The 18,474-nt window shown below is 38.5% G+C and overlaps 1 protein-coding gene across 3 annotated transcripts in view; it reads right to left on the bottom strand.

Annotated features, from left to right (window-relative positions):
• LOC141448717 (uncharacterized) overlaps positions 1-18,474 on the bottom strand; it is a 60,446-nt gene that overhangs the window by 14,819 nt on the left and 27,153 nt on the right. For all 3 annotated transcript variants that reach the window (XM_074117272.1, XM_074117271.1, XM_074117273.1), the window contains exons 6-8: positions 15,705-15,783; positions 12,481-12,620; positions 12,062-12,178 (exon numbers count right to left, since the gene is read on the bottom strand). In XM_074117272.1, coding sequence (XP_073973373.1) covers positions 12,062-12,178; positions 12,481-12,620; positions 15,705-15,783 — 336 coding nt within the window. The remainder of the gene's footprint in view (positions 1-12,061; positions 12,179-12,480; positions 12,621-15,704; positions 15,784-18,474) is intronic.

Raw genomic sequence — 18,474 nt, 5'->3', positions numbered from 1 at the left:
GTATGAAACTTTGTGATCTTATACACTCGGTTTTACTGAGTAGTACGCTATAGTTTTCTTGAGTGCAGATCCATTAGTTGAGAAGATATTGGGAGTTGAAATTTTTTTGGGTCATGGTTTTGCTGTGAAACGGGGCCTTTATAATTCCCACAGTAAACAATAGATTATTCGTATGAAACTTTGTGATCTTACACACTCTGTTTTACTGAGTAGTATGCTATAGTTTTCTTGAGGACAGATCCATTAGTTGAGAAGATATTGGGAGTTGAAATTCTTTTGGGTCATGGTTTTGCTGTGAAATGGGGCCCTTATAATTCCAACAGTAAACAACAGATTATTCGTATGAAACTTTGTGATCTTACACACTCTGTTTTACTGAGTAGTATGCTATAGTTTTCTTGAGGATAGATCCATTAGTTGAGAAGATATTGAGAGTTGAAATTCTTTTGGGTCATGGTTTTGCTGTGAAATGGGGCCCTTATATTTCCAACAGTAAACAACAGATTATTCGTATGAAACTTTGTGATCTTACACACTCTGTTTTACTGAGTAGTATGCTATAGTTTTCTTGAGGACAGATCCATTAGTTGAGAAGATATTGAGAGTTGAAATTTGTTTGGGTAATAGTTTTGCTGAAATGGGGCCCTTATAATTCCCACAGTAAACAACAGATTATTCGTATGAAACTTTGTGATCTTATACACTCGGTTTTACTGAGTAGTACGCTATAGTTTTCTTGAGTGCAGATCCATTAGTTGAGAAGATATTGGGAGTTGAAATTTTTTTGGGTCATGGTTTTGCTGTGAAACGGGGCCTTTATAATTCCCACAGTAAACAATAGATTATTCGTATGAAACTTTGTGATCTTACACACTCTGTTTTACTGAGTAGTATGCTATAGTTTTCATGAGGACAGATCCATTAGTTGAGAAGATATTGGGAGTTGAAATTCTTTTGGGTCATGGTTTTGCTGTGAAATGGGGCCCTTATAATTCCAACAGTAAACAACAGATTATTCGTATGAAACTTTGTGATCTTACACACTCGGTTTTACTGAGTAGTATGCTATAGTTTTCTTGAGGACAGATCCATTAGTTGAGAAGATATTGAGAGTTGAAATTTTTTTGGGTCATGGTTTTGCTGTGAAATGGGGCCCTTATAATTCCCACAGAATACAAGAGATTATTCGTATGAAACTTTGTGATCTTATACACTCGGTTTTACTGAGTAGTATGCTATAGTTTTCTTGAGGATAGATCCATTAGTTGAGAAGATATTGAGAGTTGAAATTCTTTTGGGTCATGGTTTTGCTGTGAAATGGGGCCCTTATATTTCCAACAGTAAACAACAGATTATTCGTATGAAACTTTGTGATCTTACACACTCTGTTTTACTGAGTAGTATGCTATAGTGTTCTTGAGGACAGATCCATTAGTTGAGAAGATATTGAGAGTTGAAATTTGTTTGGGTAATAGTTTTGCTGTGAAATGGGGCCCTTATAATTCCCACAGTAAACAACAGATTATTCGTATGAAACTTTGTGATCTTATACACTCGGTTTTACTGAGTAGTACGCTATAGTTTTCTTGAGTGCAGATCCATTAGTTGAGAAGATATTGGGAGTTGAAATTTTTTTGGGTCATGGTTTTGCTGTGAAACGGGGCCTTTATAATTCCCACAGTAAACAATAGATTATTCGTATGAAACTTTGTGATCTTACACACTCTGTTTTACTGAGTAGTATGCTATAGTTTTCTTGAGGACAGATCCATTAGTTGAGAAGATATTGGGAGTTGAAATTCTTTTGGGTCATGGTTTTGCTGTGAAATGGGGCCCTTATAATTCCAACAGTAAACAACAGATTATTCGTATGAAACTTTGTGATCTTACACACTCTGTTTTACTGAGTAGTATGCTATAGTTTTCTTGAGGACAGATCCATTAGTTGAGAAGATATTGAGAGTTGAAATTCATTTGGGTCATGGTTTTGCTGTATAATGGGGCCCTTATAACTCCCACAGTAAACAATAGATTATTCGTATGAAACTTTGTGATCTTATACACTCTGTTTTACTGAGTAGTATGCTATAGTTTTCTTGAGTACAGATCTATTAGTTCAGAAGATATTGAGAGTTGAAATTTTTTTGGGTCATGGTTTTGCTGTGAAATGGGGCCCTTATAATTCCCACAGTAAACAACAGATTATTCGTATGAAACTTTGTGATCTTATACACTCGGTTTTACTGAGTAGTACGCTATAGTTTTCTTGAGGACAGATCCATTAGTTGAGAAGATATTGAGAGTTGACATTTTTTTGGGTCATGGTTTTGTTGTGAAATGGGGCCCTTATAATTCCCACAGTAAACAATAGATTATTCGTATGAAACTTTGAGATCTCACACACTCTGTTTTACTGAGTAGTATGCTATAGTTTTCTTGAGGACAGACCCATTAGTTGAGAAGATATTGAGAGTTGACATTTTTTTGGGTCATGGTTTTGCTGTGAAATGGGGCCCTTATAATTCCCACAGTAAACAATAGATTATTCGTATGAAACTTTGTGATCTTACACACTCTGTTTTATTGAGTAGTACGCTATAGTTTTCTTGAGGACAGATCCATTAGTTGAGAAGATATTGAGAGTTGAAATTTTTTTGGGTCATGGTTTTGCTGACAAATAGGGCCCTTATAATTCCCACAGTAAACAACAGATTATTGGTATGAAATTTTCGCCTTTTACACACTCTGTTTTACTGAGTAGTGTGCTATAGTTTTCTTGAGGACAGATCCATTAGTTGAGAAGATATTGAGTGTTGACATTTTTTTGGGCCATGGTTTTGCTGTGAAATGGGGCCCTTATAATTCCCACAGTAAACAACTGATTATTCGTATGAAATTTTCTGCTGTTGCACACTCCGTATTATTGAGTAGCACGCTATAGTTTTCTTGAGTACAGATCCATTAGTTGAGAAGATATTGAGAGTTGAAATTCTTTTGGGTCATGGTTTTCTGTGAAATTGGGCCCTGATAATTCCCACAGTAAAAAACAGATTATTCGTATAAATTTTTGTGCTCTTACAGACTCTGTTTTACTGAGTAGTATACTATAGTTTTCTTGAGGACAGATCCATTAGTTGATAAGATATTGAGAGTTGAAATTTTTTTGGGTCATGGTTTTGCTGAGAAATAGGGCCCTTATAACTCCCATAGTAAACAACTGATTATTCCTATGTAATTTTCGCCTTTTACACACTCTGTTTTACTGAGTAGTATGCTATAGTTTTCTTGAGGACAGATCCATTAGTTGAGAAGATATTGAGAGTTGAAATTTTTTTGGGTCATGGTTTTGCTGTGAAACGGGGCCTTTATAATTCCCACAGTAAACAATAGATTATTCGTATGAAACTTTGTGATCTTACACACTCTGTTTTACTGAGTAGTATGCTATAGTTTTCTTGAGGACAGATCCATTAGTTGAGAAGATATTGAGAGTTGAAATTTTTTTGGGTCATGGTTTTGCTGTGAAATGGGGCCCTTATAATTCCCACAGAATACAAGAGATTATTTGTATGAAACATTGTGATCTTATACACTCGGTTTTACTGAGTAGTACGCTATAGTTTTCTTGGGTGCAGATCCATTAGTTGAGAAGAAATTGAGAGTTGAAATTCATTTGGGTCATGGTTTTCCTGTATAATGGGGCCCTTATAACTCCCACAGTAAACAATAGATTATTCGTATGAAACTTTGTGATCTTATACACTCTGTTTTACTGAGTAGTATGCTATAGTTTTCTTGAGGACAGATCCATTAGTTGAGAAGATATTGAGAGTTGAAATTCTTTTGGGTCATGGTTTTGCTGTGAAATGGGGCCCTTATAATTCCAACAGTAAACAACAGATTATTCGTATGAAACTTTGTGATCTTATACATTCGGTTTTACTGAGTAGTATGCTATAGTTTTCTTGAGGACAGATCCATTAGTTGAGAAGATATTGAGAGTTGAAATTTTTTTGGGTCATGGTTTTGCTGTGAAATGGGGCCCTTATAATTCCCACAGAATACAAGAGATTATTCGTATGAAACTTTGTGATCTTATACATTCGGTTTTACTGAGTAGTACGCTATAGTTTTCTTGAGTGCAGATCCATTAGTTGTGAAGATATTGAGAGTTGAAATTCTTTTGGGTCATGGTTTTGCTGTATAAGGGGGCCCTCATAACTCTCACAGTAAACAACTGATTATTCCTATGAAATTTTCGGCTTTTACACACTCTGTTTATTGAGTAGTATACTATAGTTTTCTTGAGGACAGATCCATTAGTTGAGAAGAAATTGAGAGTTGAAATTCTTTTGGGTCATGGTTTCACTGTATAATGGGGCCCTTATAACTCCCACAGTAAAAAATAGATTATTCGTATGAAACTTTGTGATCTTACACACTCGGTTTTACTGAGTAGTACGCTATAGTTTTCTTGAGTACAGATCCATTAGTTGAGAAGATATTGAGAGTTGAAATTCTTTTGGGTCATGGTTTTCTGTGAAATTGGGCCCTGATAATTCCCACAGTAAAAAACAGATTATTCGTATAAATTTTTGTGCTCTTACAGACTCTGTTTTACTGAGTAGTATGCTATAGTTTTCTTGAGGACAGATCCATTAGTTGATAAGATATTGAGAGTTGAAATTTTTTTGGGTCATGGTTTTGCTGAGAAATAGGGCCCTTATAATTCCCACAGTAAACAACAGATTATTCGTATGAAACTTTGTTATCTTACACACTCGGTTTTCCTGAGTAGTACGCTATAGTTTTCTTGAGTGGAGATCCATTAGTTGAGAAGATATTGAGAGTTGAAATTTTTTTGGGTCATGGTTTTGTTGTGAAATGGGGCCCTTATAACTCCCATAGTAAACAACTGATTATTCCTATGTAATTTTCGCCTTTTACACACTCTGTTTTACTGAGTAGTATGCTATAGTTTTCTTGAGGACAGATCCATTAGTTGAGAAGATATTGAGAGTTGAAATTTTTTTGGGTCATGGTTTTGCTGACAAATAGGGCCCTTATAATTCCCACAGTAAACAACAGATTATTGGTATGAAACTTTGTTATCTTACACACTCGGTTTTCCTGAGTAGTACGCTATAGTTTTCTTGAGTGGAGATCTATTAGTTGAGAAGATATTGGGAGTTGAAATTTTTTTGGGTCATGGTTTTGCTGTGAAACGGGGCCTTTATAATTCCCACAGTAAACAATAGATTATTCGTATGAAACTTTGTGATCTTACACACTCTGTTTTACTGAGTAGTATGCTATAGTTTTCTTGAGGACAGATCCATTAGTTGAGAAGATATTGGGAGTTGAAATTCTTTTGGGTCATGGTTTTGCTGTGAAATGGGGCCCTTATAATTCCAACAGTAAACAACAGATTATTCGTATGAAACTTTGTGATCTTACACACTCTGTTTTACTGAGTAGTATGCTATAGTTTTCTTGAGGACAGATCCATTAGTTGATAAGATATTGAGAGTTGAAATTTTTTTGGGTCATGGTTTTGCTGAGAAATAGGGCCCTTATAATTCCCACAGTAAACAACAGATTATTCGTATGAAACTTTGTTATCTTACACACTCGGTTTTCCTGAGTAGTACGCTATAGTTTTCTTGAGTGGAGATCCATTAGTTGAGAAGATATTGAGAGTTGAAATTTTTTTGGGTCATGGTTTTGCTGTGAAATGGGGCCCTTATAACTCCCACAGTAAACAACTGATTATTCCTATGTAATTTTCGCCTTTTACACACTCTGTTTTACTGAGTAGTATGCTATAGTTTTCTTGAGGACAGATCCATTAGTTGAGAAGATATTGAGAGTTGAAATTTTTTTGGGTCATGGTTTTGCTGAGAAATGGGGCCCTTATAATTCCCACAGTAAACAACAGATTATTCGTATGAAACTTTGTGATCTTACACACTCGGTTTTACTGAGTAGTACGCTATAGTTTTCTTGAGTACAGATCCATTAGTTGAGAAGATATTGAGAGTTGAAATTTTTTTGGGTCATGGTTTTCTGTGAAATTGGGCCCTTATAATTCCTACAGTAAAAAACAGATTATTCGTATAAAATTTTGTGCTCTTACAGACTCTGTTTTACTGAGTAGTATGCTATAGTTTTCTTGAGGACAGATCCATTAGTTGATAAGATATTGAGAGTTGAAATTTTTTTGGGTCATGGTTTTGCTGTGAAATGGGGCCCTTATTGATCAATAAGGAGTGGGTGGGGGGCGTGGCCTAAAGCCCTCGTCGAATTCGATGATTAGTCAATAAAGAGGGGGGCGTGGCCTAAACTCTCGTTGAATTCGATGATTATTCAATAAGTATGGGTGGTGTAGGTTGTGGGCGGAGTTGGGATGGCGGCCCTCATGCACAAAAAAGATGCACATTTTAGGTGTGCCAGAATCCCCAAATCCTCTTTACTGCTATAGCCATTTTCAATCTAATTCTGCAATTAGATTTCGGCTGTAGTTCGATTGCTAATTTCTCTTAGCCATTTTAAGGAGGGGGCCCCATGTAATCGTGCGGATTTTTATACTTTTTAAGCCTCAACAAAATTACGTTGAGATCCTCTTTTGGGAATATTCATTTTGAATAATCAAAGTTCCGATTTCTTTAAACTTATTCCGACCATTTTCTAGCAACTACGAACACAATATAACTAGTAAACATGTAGTTCATGCTTTTCTATTTGAGTCAACAAACTTGCTGGTGGTTTTCTCTTAAGTCCCAACTCAGTACCTAACATCTGCAATATATTATGAAATGCCATGACAAAATTTTGAGTTGCAGGAACATCATTTCGCCGGAAGTTGCACTGTGTGCAGTGACGTTTTCTCTACAATTTTCTAGACAGCGCCAACGGGTTTTCTTTGAACTTAAGTACAAGAGAAATTCGTCGGCCGGAAGTTCCTGTTCACATAATCGATAGTCCACTCGTGGATGCTTAGATTTTTTTGAGAACTCCGTGTATATTACTAAACTAGATTTATAATTACATTAGTCAATTATCTAGAGCAATCTATTTAGTGCACTATTCTCTCATTAGTAGATGTCTAATGCACCACTGCTAACTAGTTTAGTAGACTGTATGCAGTCAACATTGAAAGATTGAAGAAAATCTACAAACTAGAAGTTTGGAAATTACAGTTAGGCAAAACAGTGTGTTGTTTTTTTTTTAAGTAATTGTTTAAATCGTAAAAATTGTAGCTTAGAAGGAAGGAATAGTAGCTTAGTAACTGTAGGACTAGAAGAGGAAACGGGACAACTGTTCGAATTACTTAGCCTATAACGGAAATATGTAAAACGGCCTTTCTATTCGGGGCCTAATAGCCACTTTCTAGGTTTGGGCATCCCCTTCTCCTCCAACCAATGATCACAATTACTGGGGCCACAAGTATCTACAGGCCATAATAACACTGTTGCCAGCGTCGTTTAACAGGTTCATTCGAGAGGCTGTATCTATGGACCTTTATTGAGATCGGAATATTTAAAAAAAATGGAAAAATCATAAACAGCTGAAATTTTTTATTCTCTTCAGAAACGGTATCCGCTTCTGTTACTAAACTTCGAACCACATCAATAAGCCGGAAGGAAGACTTTACTGATGCAATTTGCAAGCTTTTAGCGAATTTGCTTGCGGAGTCTACGATTTTCTTAAAACTGATCAAAATTTCTCTCCATTTACCTTGCCGGAAGTCTGGGCTGCATTACATTTAAAAAGCATTTCTTCAAATTATTAAAAACCACAGAATCATTGCTAGAATTGCCAGTTCGGGGAAGATAGGCTAAGCGGAAGTGGCGGCTTTAGAGTTTCCTGTGGAAAAGCGGTGAAACTTGGTGCGGTACCATCCTGGCCACGCTATTCTATCAAAAACGACTGTAAATAGCTCTGCGAAGGGTGTGTCATGTAAAAGTGAGCTAGATCTGGTGGACTACAGCTCCCTTTTAGAAGGCAGCAACTAACCGTGCAAAGAAAATGCGTTCCTTAATAGCTAATACAGTTAAGCTAACTCTTCCACTCCTAGCAGTAAGCTAAAGTCTAAACTAACTTGGATTTGCATCAGCCAGCTCTAACTGCAACTACTATGGCCGAACTAAACGGAACTGAGTTGGCTAGTGAAGTTGATTGTTAATTGTACATTGAGTGGCGCCTGCCGAACTGCTTCTAACTGTTCACTGATGGAACTGCCAATAGAAGATTGCTAAACTGGGTCACTCCAATTTATTGCCGACAGAGACGTCTTGAAACGGCAGTAATAAATCTGAAATAGTGGACTCTCTTTGTGTGAGCACTCCACTATGCAAGCACAGTGCACGATGACTGGGTGATCTGGTGGGGCCGTCTGGATAATCTGAACTAACAGGATTCCTTCTTCAACGGAGATAATGATGTTGTGTACGTACGACTGCCTCTCACCGCAATGGCGGATAGTTGGAACGCAGTTTCTTCAATCTCACCACTTAGCACCACATTTAACCTTCTTTAATGCAAGTGATAAAGCCGTAAATTGCAATGAAACAGCGCTCTAGAGGGACGCCTACTCGATCCATTTCCTCGTTTTTGACTCAGGAGGCACTGACCAGGAAATTTGCAGAGTGATTTCCGGTTACAACTCCTAATTGAAAATCAACACGATTGCTCTTACTAACACCTTAGAGGAGTATGAGAAATTAGTAAGTTGTTATTCTCTGTTGGTAGAACTGTCGTTTCATCCGACATCCCTACCCGGAAGAGCAATCATGCTCGTGATTTTCTCAAAAATGGCGCTGTAACGTTTTGCCTAAAACTAGCGAGCAAAGTTCATCATCCCAATATTAAGACTTTAAATATCACTGGAATTGCAAATTGACCTCATAGTAGAAAACGAAATGGTTAGCATTCTAGGGCAGTTTCGCACTGATGATGTAATGAAGATTGAGGCACTAATGGTGACATATTCTGCAATGAGTTTGTTAGCAACGGAAGGGGCCCATAAGGTGATACCCTAACACCACACTAGGACTGGGAAGCATCCCCATGAGCAAGTGGAACTCCTTGTTTACAAGCAGAATGGAGATAGTGTTATTATTATTGGACAGATTGGAGATGACTATAGAAGGTGAGATGGAACACAGGTGGGTCTGGAATGCGAGCATTACGCAACGCTGGAGCATGCATCAGACACCTCTACTAATGTGACCATGGTAGTGTTGCCTTCAATGGTTACTCTCTTAGTAACACACAGATGGGCGTGCCGACACGTAACTACAGTTTTATTACATTCACACTAACACACTCCTAGATGATGACGCAGATGAGATTGGTTCAAGGACCAAATAGAAGACTCGCACGACTTCCTCGAAGGCAACTCAACGCATTCATTTCCTTCTAACTGAGAAATTCGGAAACATATTTAGTTACTACGAACGAACTTCAGATATGTGTGCCATTGTAGTGTGTTGGCTAAGTATAAGAACATCCATTAATGCTGCGTTATACCCTTTATTAAAGATTAAATTTAACGGCATAAAATGAAGTTAAAGGAAGTTGGAACAGGTTAGTTTTCCACTAATCGTAACAGTTTCCCAACATACAAGAAAGAAAATTAGTTTTAGGGGAACATTTGGGAGGACAGAGAAATCACCACTGGGTGTATGACTTTAAACAAAGTTCACAAGAAATTGTTTACAAAACGAGAACAGTAGAAAAAGATTACACCAGGTGACTGGCTACTGCCTACCCAGTTGAAATAACCACGCTGCTGTAATATCTCAAACTGTGCTTTGCGACCCAGCAGGCGGAAAACGGCACACCAAATACAGAGTGGAGTCTCACTTAGGCAGAGTAGGCTCGGTGGGCCGATTCCAGTTAGCCCACGCCAGACACCAGTTGGACACCCACGCCAAACCTTCACCACGTCACTGACAATGCCACGCCCACTCGCCACGGTAATAAATTTTATTATTATTGTTTTTATGATGTATGCAACCAGCTGTTCCTTTTAATAACATGGTACTTTTTGAATTGAAACAACACCTCTCCGATCTGGGGACTTCGTAGGAGATTTTATTGATCGGGTTTTTCTCAGTTTCTGAAAAGCAAATTTCTCCAAAACTTTTCAATGATCTCGCAGACTCATGCAACGGAGAGCTAGATGTCACATCATAGCTCCATTATGACAGATCATCAGTAATTCAGTCGAAGAGATAAAGGGTGCTCTAACTTTGAGACCATGTTTGCTTCACAATCCGCAATCTGATTGGAACTGGCGGGCACTCTCATCCCCGCTATAAACATTAAAACGGAAGTCACACACTACACTTCAAGCAGTTCTCATTTAGACGTTCACACTAACTCACTTCTTCCGCTTTACCCTCGCTGGCCTGTTCTAGAACCGTCTGGAACATTCTGTTCCTTCTCTTCTGGAACAAACCGCCGCTAGTTGGCTGTTCCTAGTGGAGAACTGATGCCTTCATGGCGCTAGTGAACTTTTATCATACATACGCCAGAAACTCTTTATCAAATACTTCACCGAAATATGTCTGAAACTAGAAGAGGGGCTTTTTCTGAATCCATGATGTACCAAGTTCAAAAAAGAATACTTGAAGCATTTCTAAGTTAATTGTGAAAATACTGAAATCGCTTCAGTGGAGTACTACTTCCGGTTGACCGTGTCAGGAGCCGGCGGAATGCTTGCGACTTGATGCTCTGAGTTCAAAACTAAGAATTGAAACAGATCTCAGGCAAGAGTCTGTTTATTACCTCCTGTCAAAGCTCTGGACCAAGCCAATGCAATGCGTCATTCTCAAACGTCTGTCCATTCAAACCGGCCGAAGGTTCAGATCTGCTTCGTTATTGTGAATATGATTTAATTTGTGTGTGTAATAGTATTCAAGGTCGGGGAAAGTGAGTTATTCGCGCGCAGGACTAACTGACAAGCGGACCAGTTGGAATGCAGTCAGGGAACAGTCGCCAACCCAACTTCTACCACTTTCTCTGTTCCAATCCTTCAAGTCGGTATTTTTACTTAAACTGCTTGCCAAAACGAATTTCACCATCTAGAAGAAGTAATGTTGCAAGCTTGTAACTTTCAAATTACTTTGACCGAAATAGTAATAGATTTCAACTGAAGCGCAAATTAATAATCAAGTTGGCGTTAGTACAGGAAGTGCTTTTTCTTAAGGTTTTACTCAATAAAGTAATCTGAAAGTTTTAAGAGACAATTTCCGCTCTCCTTCCTTCGGGCGAGGAACTGTGCGTCGTTTAGACTGAGACCGTTCTTCAGCACATCGAGAATGGAGTACCCGGAGCAGTCACCTACATGAACGTTCCGGGGGAAATAAGCTCTTCCTCGGTGAAGAAATCTACGCCATGATCGTCATCTGCAATAGATATGGGAGAGGTTTTGCCTTACAGCTGGTAAGGGAATCGACTAGCGAAGAGTTTAAGGACGCATCTTCATTTCTCACCACTCTAAAAGCCAAGCTTCTGCAGCATCAATACTTCGTGGAAATAATTAATCTTGAATCTCCCACCTGAGTTCTGGGCCTAGCCAATTTTGGAAGGCGCTTCGGTATTTGGAAAATCGAGGGAACAGAATTAGGTCTGTTAGCGTATCGCATTTACTGAAGACCCCAAACGGAACGTTCAGACACATTAGTGACGCCACCCTTTCAAGCAGAGACAGCTGATAACTACTGCGCATAGAAATCCATTAGAGACATTAATAAAGCCGCTGCTGCCACAATATCTTTGCGCAATGTTCACTCTAACCACATATCCTGGTCACTGGCCAAGGTTATAGTCCCCGTAACCTTCCCAGACACGCTGTTCAATACGCGTAATACATAATTTATTTTTTTATCAATTTGCATTAATATTTCTTGGCCGCTTCAATCTACTTATATGGTTGCCCATGTCTGTCTGTAGGACAATGAGTCATTATTGCCATTCCGACAGGCTGTCAAAGAGTAACAATGCTGTGAAGGTATTTCCTAGTTTTATCAATGAAATCTGTACTAGAACTTACTTGGAATATCGCCAGGTTGAAGTACGAAGACGGAGGTAGATGCCAGGAGAATTCCATCGTCGGCGATATCTCTAGTCGGGATACTGTCATCGCTGCAAGACGGTTCTCCGCATCCTCCTGTCAGGACAAACAACTTAAATTTTATATGGGAATTCGATTCGTGATAAGTGCCATTGCAAAGTTTACTCTTCTTGGTTATTTGGCACATTTCTACCAATAGTTACTTCCGCCAAAATGATTGGCGAGTTTAGAATATGTTAATGCGTTAAGTGTAAATAGCATGGCGATCAAGTTGGACATATATGTTCTACAGAATCAACGTAAAACTGCTATCGTAGGACTCAACGCCAATTATTTTGGCTAACAATACAGTCTTTTAATAATTAAATTAAAAAGCTAATTATTAAATCTCTCCTTACCTTTGCACACTCCAATATCGCACTGGAAATGCACTTGATTTCCGTCCGGAAATTGGAACATGGAGTAGAGCTCTGAGTCTGCATGGCCTTCCTTCTCTGAGTAGATGAAGGGTGACAGCACCTGTTTGTTCAGCGGACATCTGCAAGAACGTGTTGTACTATAATAATACAATAGACGTCACACAAGAATAAAGAAACAGTCGTCGCAGAGTGTGAAAAGAAACCGCTTACACACACATTTAGCTGTACGGCCAAACAGGAAGTGAATACTTTAAACCGTTTCTTTACGCATAAAAAGAGATGAAAAAAAAATAACTGCAAAGTAAAAAAAAGAATCGTCGGTATGTTGGACTACGTCACCACGGCTCTTTGCTGTTCTGACGAAGGTCATTCAGCTGGTCGTTTTTTTTTAGAAAAGTCGAACTGAAATAAGAATTAGAAAGCTTCCAGGGTCAACATAATCAGTACATATGGCCGACTTAACACTGGCTAGCTCGGTAATCAACACAAGATCCTGGCTTGAACACTTTTAATTTATAAATATTTCTGCAGAGCTGGAATTCTCACTATAAGTTAGATCGCTTCAACTGCAATAAAACCCTGGAACTTGGAGAGAAAAGTGCCAGAAACAGGTAAAAGTAACTTCCTATAACTAAAAAATAGGCTTCTCACTTTTTGAGTTTTATACTGAGCGATTTCGAGTTTTCACAGAAAATACTTGCTTCCTTAACGGATCCGTTTTCCAAGAAAAACATTTTTCTGATCTCGAGATTTTCAGAGAAAACTCAAAACCTGGAAAACTTTACGAATTTACATTACAAGGATTTAAAAACTGTAAAAATATAAACTAAGACAAAGTCATGACAGTGTTCACACATTTGAATTTTTACTTTCACTTTTAATTAATTTAATTCAAATTCAATTTAATTTAAATAAAACATGATTTTAAATAAATTTAATACCTTAAAACTGATCTGACCTCTAAAACATTTAGATAACAAGTATTTGGTAATACGAAAACCTTCCTCAGAGCTGAATATGGAGGTTACATCTTACAGGTTATGTTCTTTTTTTAAAGCAAAGTAAAAAATTTGTTCTAAGAGGCAGTGGTGACCTAATATTAGAGAAGTGTTACAACACACAGTGTATAAGTGTGTGTATGCACGATGAAAGCGGGCGCAGCACTTTGGACTAACTTACGACCAGAGAGATATGTAGTTACATGTCTAACGAGTTCTTATAAAATTAGTGTAATCATTTACATACGCACTCTGGGCCTTCTTACATAACTACCAGTAGATCCAGTCATCTTTCGGACTAACATCTGCTGAACTTCTGAACAAGGGTAGCTGACATTTAGTGGGATTATTCAATTGGGCCACTGAAAGTTGTCTTCGGTACTCTTGCCACATGGTAAGAAGAATTTTTGGAATCGTGTCAAAATTTTGGAATTAGTTTATATCAACTGCATTGGTCTCACGGCATTGATCTCAATCGTGGTGAGTTGTAGCCAAAATTCATTAAAAGAAGTGAAATCCATTCTAAAACTTGCACGGCATCTTGAAGTTCATTTAAATATTGAACCCTAAAATTTACATTAAAGTTTTCCAATAACTGATCGTGTTTCAACAATGTTAACGAGTGTAACATAATTTTGTTTCTACTAAAAATGCAGCTTTTGCTTTTCTGTTACCAAATAAGAAATACTGTTGTGAAGTAAACTGATAGTTCAGACTTAGTATTAAATTAGAACTACCACTACAAGTACTGAGTTAGCCAAATAAATACATCTCAAGCGGAAGTGCTAGGTTTTCTTTACACTTATTAAGCTCATATTTACGATTCACAACATCTAATATTTAACTGCAAACATGTACATCCTAAAACTTTTACATAAAATAATCTTCCAGAAGGTTAATTAAAGCGACACTCTAGAAGTTACAACTAATCTAAGAAATGTCGTTTTTATGTACTGAACTCAAATACTTGTACATGCGTGAGATTGTGGAAAGGTTTCATTGTTTATTTTCTGATAGTTCCTCGTCGAATTCATTTTAAATGTTTGATATAAGAACTTCTAAAGCAACTTGATATTCTCTTCTTTTTTTTCGTTTTATAACGAAACTGCAACATAGTTCGCCTAATAATTTAGTTAAATTTTTCTTTTGCCTACTTTAATTAGGAATCTCTTAATAACATTGTATTTTATTTTTCACTTTTGTTTTCCCTGTCTATTCTGTATTAATCGTTTTTCCAACTTGGACATGCTTACTCTCACCTTCTCGCAGCAATTCCATTGTGCCATCAAATATTAAACTTTGAATTCTCTATGATTTTTCCGGTTTTTGAGTTACGGTAGATACCAACAGGTAGACAGATATACAGACAATTACTTTTTCTAAAAAAAAGACACTTTTTCTCGCACAGATCGGGTTCCTTCAGTGAAAATTCAGCATCGTACAACTGAAGATTACATCGGCACATAAGGAAAACAATGGAAAAACTGTTAAGTGTACTTGAAAGGGACTTTAGAGGTATACGCTTCAGATTCCACTGATTTTCTGAGGGAAAAATGTTTTAATTAAAAATGATAGCTCTTAGGAAAACTGTAAAAAGTTTTAAGCCATCTTGATGGAGCCAAATTCAGGAAATGTGACAGTCCAGGAGAGTTGCTGTTTGTGTTTATGGAAGTTTGGCCAAACGTCTAGACCATCCAGGCAGTGAAGGCATGATGAAGCGATTTGTGGTAAAGACAGCTTTAGGGGCGAGGGGTGTTGAGGCAAGAACACCACTCTAATGTGACTTTAATGTGCCATCAAGCCGCTCTAAGATCTCAATCTCGCCGCTACAAAACACACTCTGCGCCAACTATCCATCCACTTCTATGGGAACACTACAATTGCTCCAGCATTAGACCCGCTGCTCACACACCTGCCGCTGGCTGGAGTACTACTTCCAGTATAGTCACGGTAATGGTCCAGTGAGATTCCTCCAAATTAACACTACACTTTCTTGTGGAAATATTAAATCGACATTTAATTAGCTGGAAGAGGTCTAGCCACAGACATCATCACTTCCTTCTGATATTTCCCGAAAATATAAGTTTTACGTGATAAAGTGGTAGGCTATTGTACAAAAGGCAATAGTCGTAGCCATTTTGGGGCCTGAATTAGACTATCCATTGAGTAAAGACTATCGGGTTAGAATTACGATGAGCCACTTACCCTCTGTCGTCGATCAGCTGAACACTGTTGTTCCTTCTGTTGAAAGCAAAGCAAGACTTGACTCGGATCCCGTAGGTGCCTGAAACATCATACCTATGTAATTATGTGCAAAACAATGAGCTCCCGAGACAGTCGCAATGTTCGTTTAAAATGAAAGCGCAGTCATTAGTTTCGCTTTCTCTTTCACCGGAAGTATCAGTCTTAAGGTGACCCGAGTCTGCACAAGTGTTTTTAGAGTTTAAGGATTTCCGGCAATAGTACCTTTATTGAAGGATTATTACAAATTAGATAACAGATACAACAAGCAAGGTGTCTTCTCTCGACAAGCTCACAATAATTATTGCAGAATGGAGAGAATGTTTCCAATAAATCATAAAGGCTCTTCATGATGGCTGGGATTCATTGCATTTGAGGCAGTCTGCACATGCGCACCCACTCCTGCTTTTCCGGACTCAGAAAACCTCGAATTGGTGAACACCCAATTTCCACCGTAACACTTCCACATTCTCTCAGAGGAAGCTGTGGGGAATATCTAGCTTTATGTGACGTAATAAGTGAACTAAAGGTTCAAGGCAGGAAGAGAAATGGAGCTTCCGGTATATCTATGATCACGTTGCTTGATTCAACACGTTCTACCACAAGAGAGAAAGTAATACGGATTGCAGAAGATATGTACAGAGAGCTTTAGTAAGTTGCTCATGATGGAAGATGAGCTCTGTGAGGGTCGTGGAGAACACGTACTTCCGGTTGGCCCAGAGAGGAGAATGTAGTTCCCACAACCTTGCGCGCGGCCTATATGTGTCTGTGAGTATGTCAGTCACCTTGCCAACTCGCCTCCCAGTTTCTCTTTAGAAGGTTCCCACTGTAATCAATTTGTAAACGCTTCGATCCGTCATGATTTTACTTCAAGTTTTATTTAAATAATTATAACCATCCAGCCATTCACAAGCCTAAGGTCACCTTGCAATCCATCCGCTGCATTCATTCATCCAAATTATGTTAGTTACGAGCATCGCATCTAGAGGGTTCCCAGTCGAAATATTCCGCAGTGAAATCTATCTACTCACGCGACTTCCCCTGACCACTCCAGGATCTAACTCACCCAATTCCTTCCAACTCCGAACATTTAATTCTCACCAACTCTGTACAGTCTGTAACCTTACAGGGAAGCCAAGCTCAATTCCTCCCCCGGGAACTGTCTCAAAACCAAATTGATAACATTGATTTAAGTTATAAATTTAATTGTATGTAATGTGCATTTCAAAACAGTATGTTTATCGTACCGCTTAAAGTTTAAGTTTAAAGAAAATCGCAAAAAAACAGTTTTCGAAAAAATCTCAAAAAACGATATTGTGGCGTTCCCTGGTGGTAGCGAAATTTCAAATTTGATTTTTTTTTTTTCCAGTTACGGTGAATATACATAAACATAAGTGCAACCACCGGAAATATCAAGGGATGACGCAATTACTTCTCTCTACAAACTTCTCTCTACAACCAACGTGATTTCCGGTGTTATATTAACATTCATCTTACTTTAGATTACGGTGCCTATGTTAGGCCATGCAGAGCGGAAGTAGAAATGGGCACCAATTTGGGTTAAGCGAACCCACACTGCGTCTCAAACTTGTAGACTCGAACTCTTCACGACCCACCCATATGAAGGAAGCTTCTTTGCCCAGTCTCCACTGGGGACATCTCTAACAAATGGACCACATAATTTGACTCAATTTTCCGGCCAGACCTGATTTGTCCCACTGCTGGTAGCATACTTTCCTTGGTGAGAAACTAGTGTAAAATCAGCGTGACAAACAGCGTTACGTCCTGACGGAGTCCGACACCATTCGCTCAACTGTAATATTCCTGCCTATTAATATTAAAACTTCACTCCATTACAATCGATCCTCAGTTATATAATTGGCAGTGATATTGGTGAAGGAGAGGGAACAGCCTCTCACCCCATCTCTGGAAACAGAAAGTGAAACTAAATAGGTTATATTCTGAACTGTTTTGATCTAGTAACAATCACTGTCCTACGATCCCACATAGATGTGTGCCTTGTTCAGCGGCTTTGTAAGAGCATGTGGTGATAAGGAGGAAATCGTACATTTCTGAAAGTCTCGCAAAGAGATAGATCACAAGGAAACTGTCCAAATCTAGAAGAGAAATAGGAAGTAAGCTGGGCCAGAGGTGCTTCAAGAGAAACGGGATATCGGACCTAAAAGCAGCTTGGAGGCTGCCCAAGGTGATGACTAAACTGGATAACGGACACAAGGCTCAGTGAAGAATGTAAATAAGGAAGATAACTTTCGGTCAATGGCTTGTAGCACCGCACTTGGTTGTATTGTTTGCAAGAACTACTCCATCGCCAACTCCATACCGGTGCAAGATCCGCACTACTATCCAACTCACTTGCACTTAGTGAATAGTAAGCAAAGATATTTTGTGCAGGCCGGTTGCGACTATCCAACCCTGACAGGGAGCTCCTACTATTGTGCCACACCGTTTAGTCACGCCATTTTGTTGCAGGGCCAATTCGCCTATTTTCCATTCCATGACAAACGGTTAGAACTAATTTTACTATCATTGGGAAACAGCCCCTCTGCAAGCCCAACACATAGAACTGGAACAGGTTTACATAACCCAGCAAATCTATACTTCTTTCAGTTCAACAGGAGAACCTTCTCTTACTGCTGCGAGTTTACACTGTCTTCTCCACACCATGAGAGAAGTACAGCGATCGAGCAGCATTTTCACCGGAAGTAGACGTTCT

Source organism: Rhodnius prolixus, unplaced genomic scaffold, assembly GCF_049639745.1.
Source record: "Rhodnius prolixus isolate KJV_2025 unplaced genomic scaffold, Rpr scaffold_2, whole genome shotgun sequence".
NCBI lineage: Eukaryota > Metazoa > Arthropoda > Insecta > Hemiptera > Reduviidae > Rhodnius > Rhodnius prolixus.
The sequence above is the reverse complement of the archived record's forward strand: the minus strand, read 5'-3'. Positions and strand labels throughout refer to the sequence as shown.